This window comes from Pipistrellus kuhlii, unplaced genomic scaffold (assembly GCF_014108245.1).
Source record: "Pipistrellus kuhlii isolate mPipKuh1 unplaced genomic scaffold, mPipKuh1.p scaffold_m20_p_21, whole genome shotgun sequence".
NCBI classification, from domain to species: Eukaryota; Metazoa; Chordata; class Mammalia; order Chiroptera; family Vespertilionidae; genus Pipistrellus; species Pipistrellus kuhlii.
In genome coordinates, this window is record NW_023425520.1 from 9,188,191 (window position 1) to 9,198,923 (window position 10,733).

Genomic DNA, 10,733 nt, shown 5'->3' on the forward strand with positions numbered 1-10,733 from the left:
CGCACCTGACCAGGCCAAGGCCCTTCCGCACCCCTGAGCGCTGTCGGGAGAGGAGGGGGGCACTGCCCCCCCTTCAGAGACTTGGGGAGGGGAGCCAGATCCTGTGCCAAGGAGCTCCCATCTGCTGGTACACTGGCCATGTGGATCCCAGGGAACAGTGGTCACTGGTACTCCTTGTTGCCAGATGGGCCTTCTGGGTGCAGCACGCAAGAGTCCAGGCTTGCATTTGGACAAGCACAAGGACCTCTGGCCCCTTTGCCAGCGGAGAGCCTTCATCTTCCAAAGTGGACGCTGCCCTTGCAATTACATTATGGCCATGGGGTCCCGCCCCCCGCAGGCCGAGTCCAGGTCCTGTGTTGGGAGCACATAAGACTTGGTTGGAAAGTTGTAAGGAGGACATTCTGAGAAAAGGGGAGTGTATGGAAGGCTGCCTGCCTTGTTTATGGGAATTCTGACTTAGGGGAGACTTAGGGGAGTGCTGAAGGCGTGCCTCTAATTATTCCTTGACCTTCCCAAACAAGTCTGAGCAGGTGCAGACCCCTGGGTGTTCACTGGAATCCTTATGCTTAATCTTTTGGGTCCTTGCTTGAAATACACTACAAACACATGTATCTTCCCAATATTATTGACCCTGCTGATTGTATCTAAAAGATAAACTTTATCTCAAATTGCTGTTACAATAAAAGGCTAACGAAGCAGGCAATTGAGGCTGCCTGGCTTTTACAGTCGGCTGTCCCTTAGCCTTCTCTTTCACAGTGTAATTGTGTTGGAGTAACCTATTCACCCACCGTTCAGGGGCTGCTGGTCAGCCCTGCAGCCCCGCTGTAGTCTAGTGGTAAACTCACCGGGGGAGGGCAGGCAGCCACCTTCTCATACCAGACACAAGAATAAGCTCAAAATGGAATAGAAACTTAATGTTAGACTCAAAACCATAAACATCCTAGAAGAAAACATAGGCAGTAAAATCTCGGACATTTCTTGTAGCAATATTATTTCTGATATATCTCCAACTAAAAAAAATTGACAAATGGGACAATACAAAAATAAAAATGTTTTCACAGCAAAGGGAACCATCAACAAAATGAAAAGACAGCCCATTTAATGATAAAACATATTTGCCATGATGTATCTGATAAGGGGTTAATATCTGAAATTTATAAGGAACCTATAAAACTCAACACACACCCCCTCCTAAAAAAAATCTAATTTTGAATAGACCCTTCTCCAAAGAGGACATACAGATGGCCAATAGACATATGAAACAATGCTTAACATCACTAATCATCAGAGAGATGCAAATTAAAACCACAGTATCACCTCACACCTGTCAGAGTGCTATCTCTCTTAGGGGTGTCGAACTCAATCAGAGAAGGGGCCAAAATCTAAAATCCAGCCTAAATCTCGGGCCGAATGGTTTACTGAACAGTCATAAACTGTCATTGTGATGGAAACGCAGCGGAGTGCAGTGATGACAGCGCGGTGCGGGCCACATTGCAAGGCCTGGCGGGACGGATTTGGCCCGCGGGCCTTGTGTTTGACACATGTGCAAAAGGCTAAGTGACTGACCGACCAGCCAGTACACACGTGCACGTTTAAAAATAAACATTGACTTGCACGTGTGTTTTGATCTCTTGAAATTATGGGATGAGAATAAATCTCATTTTATATCGATATGAAAATATTTCTTCTTAATTTCCTTTCACTGTGCATGAATCCATGCACTGGGCCACTTGTAATCAATAAATAAACAAACAACAAATATTGTGAAGATATAAAGAAAAAGGAACCCTTGTGCCATGTTGGTGAGAATGCAGATTGGTGCAACCACTGTAAAAAGTGGTATTGAGTTATCTCAAAAAATTAAAAATGAAACTGCCTTATGACCCAGCAATTCCACTTCTGGGAATTTATCCAAAGAAACTCAAAACACTAATTCAAAATAATATATGCACTGCTATCTTCATTGCATCATTATTTACAATAGCCAAGATTTGGAAACAGCCCAAGTGTCCACCAGTAGATGAATGAATAAAAGAGTTATGGTACATTTACAAATGGAGTACTATTTGGCTATAAAAGGAAGAAAAAAATTACCCTTTGCAACAGCATGGATGGACCTGGAGAGCATTATGTTAAGTGAAATAAGTTAGTCAGAGAATGACAAGTACCATATGATTTCTACTGAACAAACGGAACTTACAAGCAAAATAGAGACAGGCTCATAGATAGAGAGCTGGCTGACAGCTGTAAGGGGGAGGTTGAGGGGCTGGGGCTGGGTGGAGGAATTGAGAGAAAAGAAGAGAGAGAGAAAAAACTCATGGACGTGGACAACAGTGTGGTGATTGCCAGGGGGAGAGTGGGTGGGGGGAAGTAGAGGAGGGATAAATGGTGATGGACTAATCCTTGACTTGTGTGATAAACATACAGTACAATATACAGATGATGTGTTGTGGAATTGTGCACCTGAAACCTGTATAATTTTTTTTTTAACCAGTGCCACTCCAATTACGTCAATAAAAAGAAAAAAAGACAAAGAAAATAACAAGTACTGGCTGGGATGTGGAAAATTGGAACTCTTGTACATTGTTGCTGGGAGTGAAAAATGGGGCCCCTGTTAGGGTGGAAAGGGTTCCTCAAAAATTTAAACTTAGAATTATCATATGACCCCACAACTCTATATGTTCAAGAGTATGAAAACAGACAAATAAACATGCATTGCACACCCATGTTCATGATAGCATCAATCACAATATAAAATATGGAAACAACCCAGGTGCCTATGGACAAATGAATTGATATGCAAAATGTGGTCTATCCATACAATGTAATGTTACCTAGCTTTAAAAAGGAAGGAAATTCTGACACCTGCTACACCTTGGATGGACCTTGAAGACACTGTGGTAAATGGAATAAGCCAGACACAAAAAGACAACTATTGTACCATCCCTCTTATATGGAGTTTCTAGAATAGGGAAATTATAGAAAGAAAATAGAAGTTTCCAGGGCCTTCTGTAGGAGGTAGCAGAAGTTAACAATAGGCACACAATTTCTATTTAGAAAGATGAAAAACTTCTGGAAATGGATGGTGGTGATGGTTGCACAACATTGGACACTGAATTGAACACTCAAAATGCCACTGAATCGAACACTCAAAAAGATTGTCAAAATAGTAAATGCTATGTGATGTGTATTTTACTGTAATGTATATTTTACTGTAAGGCAATTGATAATAGAATTCACTAAAATGAAAGAGGCTTTGTCCGGAAGGACATCCAGAGTGACATCCGGAAGGTCGTTCGGCTGTCCAGTCTAATTAGCATATTATGCCTTTATTATCATAGATTATTATAAATAGCTTTGTTGGATATAGGTTCTTGGTTAATAGATTTTCTCTTAGCACTTTGAATATTTTACTCACTGCCTTCTAGCTATCATTATTGGTTACTATGAATGATGTTTGGTATGTTTTATTTTGCCTTCATTTGCCCCTTCTCCACTGTTTCTTTATGTAGATCCAAGTATCTCACCTATATAATTTCCCCTGTTTTCCTGAAAAGTTTCTTGTAATATTTCTTGCAAGTTAGGTCTACTGGTGACAAAATCCCTTAATTTTTGTTTTTCTGAGGAAGTCTTTATTTCTGTTTCACTTTTGAAGTATAATTTCATTGAATATAGAATTCTAGATTAGTGAGATTTCTTCTTTCCACGGTTTAAATATTTTCTTCCTCTCTTGCTTGCTTGGTTTTGAGGCAAAGTCTGATATAATTCTTATCCTGCTCCTCTATAGGTAGAGCCTTTCCCCTCTGACTTCTTTCAAGACTTTCTTTGTCTTTAATTTTCTGCAGTACTGAGTATAATATGGCTAGGTATAGACTTTTTTGGTATTCATCCTGCTTGATGTTCTCTGGGGTTCCTGGATCTGTGGTTTGGTGTCTATCATTAGTTTTGGAAAATTCTCAGACATTGTTGCTTCAATTATTTCTTCTGTTCTCTTCTCTCTTTTCTTTCCCCCTGATATTCCCATTATGTGTATGTTGCATCTTTTTTAAAATGTGGTTTTGTTATTCCTCACCTGAGGATATTTTTTTCCATTGTTTTTTTCAGAGAGAGTGGAAGGGAGGGAGGAAGAGGAAGGAAGAGAAAGAGAGAAAGAGAGAAAGAGAGAGAGAGAGAGAGAGAGAGAGAGAGAGAGAGAGAGAGAGAGAGAGAGAAAGAAACATTGATGTGAGAGAGACACAACAATTGGTTACCTCCCGCATGCACCCAGACTAGGAACAAGGAGTGACCCTGCAACCCAGGTAGGTTCCCTGACCAGAAATCATACCCAAGACCCTTTGGTGCGCAGGCTGATGCTCTAACCACTGAGCAAGCTGGCCATGGCTGTGTTGCACCTTTTTTATTGTCCCACAGTTCTGGGGCATTCTGTTCCTCTTCCTTGTTTCTATTTGCATGCCAGTTTTAGAAGTTTCTACTGGCCTATCTTCAAGCTCATTGATTGTTCCCTTGGCCATGTCCAGTTTATTAATGAGATCATCAAAGGCAGTCTTTACTTCCATTTTCTTTTAATTCTATTTTAGAATTTCCATCTCTACTTATATTTCCCATTTGCTTTTGTATGCTGTCTACTTTATCCATTAAAGGCCTTAGCATATTAATCACAGTGGTTTTAAAATTCTCCATCTTGTAACTCCAACATCTGTGCCATATCTAAGCCTGGTTCTGATGCTTGCTTTGTCTCTTCAAACTGTTTTTGGCCTTTAGTATGCCTTATACTTGTTTGTTAAAGCTGACAAGATGCACCAGTAATAGAAACTGAGGTAAAAAAACAATTTTGTGTGAGGTTTGTGTGAAATTTTGGATGCTTTAGTTGTCTTGTCAGAGGACAAACTTTCCTGTGGTGACCTTGTTTTGTCTCCCTTGTCCTCTTTTTGATCTTTAAAAAATATATATTTTATTGATTTTTCACAGAGAGGAAGAGAGAGGGACAGATAGCTAGAAACATCAACAAGAGAGAATCATCGACCAGCTGCCTCCTGCATACCCACTACCGGGGATGTGCCCGCAACCAATGTACATGCCCTTGACCGGAATTGATCCTGGGACCTTTTAGTTCGCAGACCGATGCTCTATCCACTGAGCCAAACCGGTTTTGGCCCTCTTTGATCTTTGAGATTCCCCAGATACTTACTAAGTATTGTCTGAGAAACATAGTTTTAAAAATTGTATTCCTCTTATTACCCAGGAGTCATTTCAATGTGGTGATGAGGTGTGGGACAGGAGAGCATTCCATAATTCTATTGCTACTGGACAGAGACCGGCCCTGAGCAGGTCTACCTCAGGCTGGCCTGTAGCGTGCGAGTCCTTGACTTTGTGTAGAAAAGATTTTGCAGCTGAAACTGGTTTGGCTTGGTGGATAGAGCATCAGTCTGCGGACTCAAGGGTCCCAGGTTCGATTCCGGTCAAGGGCATGTACATTGGTTGTGGGCACATCCCCGGTAGGGGGTGTGCAGGAGGCAGCTGGTCAATGTATCTCTCTCATCGATGTTTCTAGCTCTCTATTCTTCTCCCTTCCTCTCTGTGAAAAATCAATAAAATATATTTAAAAGAAAAAAAAAAAGAAAAGATTTTGCATCAGGAGCTCAGATGGGTTTGAGAGTGAGTTTTTTCTTTTCTTTTGTTTTTTTGCTTCAGTGTTGTTTATTGACATATATTCAATAGATAGGCTGTATAGCAACAGGCCTAGAGGCATCTTCAGTAGTGGGGATAATAAAGGTGGAGGATGGAGTTTGTCTGCAGTGACAGCTGAGTGGAGTGCAGGAACAGAGGTGCACAGTGCACAAGATGGGAGTGGGGGAGGCTGAGGGGATTGAAGAAGCAAGTGAAGTCTGCTTAAACTGGAGCCACTGCCCTCTCTAGCCAGCCATCTTCTGACCCAGGCCAGGCTTGGGAGTTCTCTGAGTGTCCATTTCTACAGGAAATGATTGGAATGCACAGAGAAGCAGGAGCTATTGCCTTCCATGTTCAGCTTGGGAGCCTCCAGTCCTGCACCCCTGTCTGTCTTGCTTGGGTAGGGCTGTAAGATGGGCAGCCTGGCTCTGGACTATGCCTCACCTGAGCAGGGTCTTAAAAATAGCCACTTTACAAAGGCCTTAATCTTTTTCCCTGGAGCCCCAGTTCCTGGGTGGCACACTACAGCCCCAAGTGAGCACTGCAAGCATCGCTGGTCTAAGGGATGGGTTGGGGGAGTTGATGGGACAGGAGCTGGAGGAGGGGTTTTGGGACCCATCACGGCACAGGCACTACACGCATGGTGTTGGTGAAGTCAGAGCCAGGACACCACTCGGTCAGCACGATGACCACATCTCCCTTCTTGAAGAAGCCTCAGGCTTTGCCAACATTCATGGCCAAGTTCACGCGGAGGTCCACATCCTCAGCCCAGGCCGCCTGCACTGGGTCCTTACACACCACAGGGAAGATGCCTCGATATAGGTGGGCCTGGCGAGCTGTCTGGTGATCACGAGTGACAGCAATGATGGGAGCACGGGGGCGATATCTGGCCACCTGGTGAGCAGACCTGCCACTGGTGAGGACGATTATGGCCCCACTTGGTGAGGACGATTATGGCCCCACTGCAGCACTTGAAGGAAGCCTCCACAGCGCCCACGGCAGTGGCTTCGGTGGGGTCGCTGGTAATGGGGGCCAGGCGGCGGAGTTCCTCAAATAATTGCAAGTGGTAGGTGGCGGCCTCTGCCTCACAGGCAATCAGGTGCTGCATGCGCACAGCCTCCAAGGGGTAGTCCCCTTTGGCCGTCTCTCCAGACAGCATGATGCAGTCAGCTCCATCTAGGACTGCATTGGCCACATCACTGCCCTCAGCCTGGGTGGGACGGGGATTTTTGATCATGCTCTCCAGCATCTGCGTGGCACAGATGACAGGCTTCCCGGCTCGGTTGCACTTCCCGATCATCATCTTTTGAGCAAGGAAGACCTTCTCTGTAGGGATCTCAATGCCTAGATCACCACGAGCCACCATGATCCCATCACTGGCTTCCAGGATCTCATCAAACCTCCGAACTCCTTCATGATTTTCGATTTTGCTGATTATCTTGATGTTCTTTCCTTTTTCTCCCAGGACCTTCCTGACCTCATGGACATCAGATGCCTTTCGAATGAAAGATGCGAATACCATATCTACATTCTGCTCCACCCCAAACCTCAGATCCTGGATGTCCTTTTCTGACACGGCAGGCAGGTCCACTGCAGTCCCAGGGAGGTTCACACCCTTCTTGCTACCCAAAGTGCCACCATTCTCCACTTCTGTTATCAGGAAGTCAGCACCTTTCTCCTTCACCCGCAGAGAAATAAGTCCAGCATCCACATAGATCTTGCTGCCCACTTCCACCACCTTACAAATGTTCTTGTAGTTCAGCCACAGGGTGTTTTCATCACACTTTTCCATGCAGGCATTATCCAGAGTGATCTTGAGAGTGGCCCCTTTCTTCAGCTCCACCTCCGCGGTGCCGCTGCCCTTGATGAGCCCAGTTCGGATCTCTGGTCCTTTAGTGTCCAGGGCCACAGCAACTGGCCGGTAAAGAATGGGATGGGAAGCAAAGCTTTCAGTGGCCGTGCGCACATTCTTGATGGTCTCTGCGTGGTACTCGTGAGTTCCATGAGAAAAGTTCATGCGAGCCACGTTCATTCCAGATTTAATCATCTCCTTCAACATCTCCACCGATCGGGAAGCAGGGCCGATGGTACAGATGATGCCAGTGTTCCGGGCTGTGATGGGCGGCGAATCAATGTCCAGGCGGCACATGTGCTCCAGGAATGTGTCAGCCATGGCTGCATGCAGCTGCTGTGTCTGAATGAAGGCAGTCCCGGCATCACTATGGGGCTTCGACATGGCTTCTGAGGTCCTCTGGCGTGGTCCGGCTGGAGCTGGAGCTGGGAGGTTCGGCGGCTCCGGAGGCGTCACTGCTCTGTGGACTCTGAGAGCGAGAGAAAGAGAGAGAGAGAAAGAGAGAGAGAGAGGAGAGAGAGAGAGAGTTTTTTAATTCTGGGGACAGTGAGACAAAGGAAGGATTTAGGGTAGCAGTAACAGAAGGAGAGAGCGTGGGCGGGCTCTGCTTGGCTCCCCGGGAATGTTACAGGAAAGAAGTGGCCTGGGCAGGGCTGCTGTGAGCTCACTGGGAAGGGAAGGTCAGAGAGACAGAGAGCCTGGGTGGGGCTGCGTTAGCTCACTGGGAAGTCAGAGAAAAGGAGGACCTTGGAGACAGGAGCAGGGGGGAGCCTAGGTCAAGGTGCTGCTGGCCACTGCTTCCCTAGCTGCAAGTCTCATGAGGACCCTTAAAATTAAGGAAGAAATAAAAAATTTATGCCTGGGTAGGGGAATGGGGGTGCTCTAGAATCAGCCCGCCTTGTATCTTGGTCCTTAGGGCTTTCTTTTCTTTTCTTTCTCTTTTTTTTTTATTTTTTTATTTTTTTCCTGGAGGGGAGAATCTTAGGGAAGGGTTTCAGTAGAATAGTCATCAGCTTTTCAGATGCATTTTAAATATGCTGATGCATCAAAATGAGTGTATAGGGGAGTTTGGGGTTATTTGGGCTATTTTGCTTTTGTCCTAGGTCTGTCTGGCTTTAATGGAGTTATTACTATTTGTCCACCAATCTCTGAATGCATATTGTGATCTTTGAACGCATATGATCTCTGTCCCTGGGTTTAGCTGGCACAAATCACTTTAGATAGATCATTGTTCTCTTTTCCCCCAGCCAGGGTGATTTAAGCTATGCATTTTCTGGCTAGGGAGAAAGCTATGTATTTTCATGGGGGCTATGTATTTTCTGGTGTGATCCCTCAGCCTGACATGTGGGGTCGTGCCTAAATCAGCTCTCTGACATCCCCCAAGGCGTCCCAGATTGTGAGAGGGTGCAGGCCAGGCTGAGGGACCCCACTAGTGCATGATCGGGGTCAGGGAGAGATGTGGGAGGTTGGCCAGCTGGGGAGGGACCATAAGAGGGTTCCAGGGCATGTCCGACCTGTCTCGCTCAGTCCTGATTGGCTGGATCTCAGCAGGAAGCTAACCTATGGGCTGGAGCATCTGTCCCCTAGTGGTCAGTGCATGTCATAGCGAGTGGTTGAGCCACCTTAACATATCATTAGCATATTTGATTGGTTGAACAGACGACTGGCTGACTGAACACTTAGCATATTAGGCTTTTATTATATAGGATAGTTCAGGGTATCCTGCCCCAGCACTGGCTTCCCAGGACATTTCTGTTCATGGTTTTCTCTCTAGTAAATTGTGATTCTCTAGGTTCACCTCTGTCTCTCTAGTTTTGGGGGTTTGCCCTATGACCTCATTTCTCTAAAGGATCAAAGAAGAGTTATTGATTTTCAGTTTGTACAGTATTTAACTTGTTAGGATGGAGTGTGACTTCCCAGATCCTAATATGTCAGAACAAAACATATATATTTTCTATATATGAAGTCATGTCATCTGCAAATAGAGACAATTTTATTTCTTCCTTTCTAGTTCCAATACCTTTTGTTTCTTTTTCTTGCCTGATTGTTCTAGCTAAAACTTCTAGTGTTGTGTTAAGAAGAGTGGTGAAATTGAACACCCTTGTCTTTCTCTTGATCTTAAAGGAAACTATTTCAGCCTTTCACTGCTGAGTACAATGTTAGTTATGGAGTTTATATATACTAGAGGCCCAGTGCACAAATTCATGCACAGGTGGGGTCCGGCTGGCCCACTCCATAGGGTCTGATCATGGTCAGGACAGCCGGTGGGGGTTGGCCAGCTGCAGGAGGTCAGCTAGCCAGTTCCACCCTGCTCCAATTGGGATGTAGAGGGTCAATCAGGAGCCAGGCTGGCCAGGGGGAGGGATGGTTATGGGGGGTGATCAAGGCCCAATTGGACCAGTTGGCCACCACTGTGTGCATCATAGCTACCGGTCATCCTGGTTGTTCCAGCATTCCAGTTGCTTGGCTTTTATATATATATATATATATATATATATATATATATATATATATATATACACATACACACATACATATATATATATATATGTGTGTATATATATATATATATATATATATATATATATATATAAAACCTTTGTTATATTCAAATATGTTCTTTATCTGCTTACTTTGTTAAAAGGTGTGTTTTTTTTTAAATCATGAGTGAATGCTGAATTTTGCCAAATGATTTTTATGCATCTATTGAGATGATCATATGATCATTTTCTTTCGTACTATTAATATGATGTATCACATATAATTGACTTGCATATGTTGAACCATTCTTGCATCCTAGGGGTAAATCTCCCTGATCCTGGTGCGTTCACCACGATCCTTTCAATGTGCTGCTGAATTAAGTTTGCTAGTATTTTATTGAGAATTTCTGCTTTTATCTTTACCAGGGATATTAGCTGTATTTTTTCCTAGTAGTCATTTAAAAAAATTTTTTTTTATTGATTTCAGAGAGGAAGGGAAAGGAAGAGAGAGAAACATCAATGATGAAAGAGAATCATTGATTGGCTGCCTCCAGGATGGCCCCTACTGGGGATCAAGCCTGCAACCCAGGCATGTGCCCTTGATCAGAATCAAACCGGGCACCCTTCAATCCGCAGGCTGATGCTCTATCTACTGAGCCAAACAAGCCAGGGTTAGTAGTCATTTTATTAAAAAAAATTAACAGTTTATTATAATACAATCCACATAAGATACA

The 10,733-nt window shown here is 44.3% G+C and overlaps 1 protein-coding gene across 1 annotated transcript; it reads right to left on the reverse strand.

Moving 5' to 3' along the window:
- Positions 1–5,677: 5,677 nt before the first annotated feature.
- Positions 5,678–8,001, reverse strand: LOC118725984 (pyruvate kinase PKM-like). The gene is given in 2 exon segments (XM_036450305.2): positions 5,678–6,585; positions 6,587–8,001. Coding segments are annotated over 2 exon segments (1,617 nt in total). The 5' UTR covers positions 7,904–8,001; the 3' UTR covers positions 5,678–6,285.
- Positions 8,002–10,733: the final 2,732 nt, after the last annotated feature.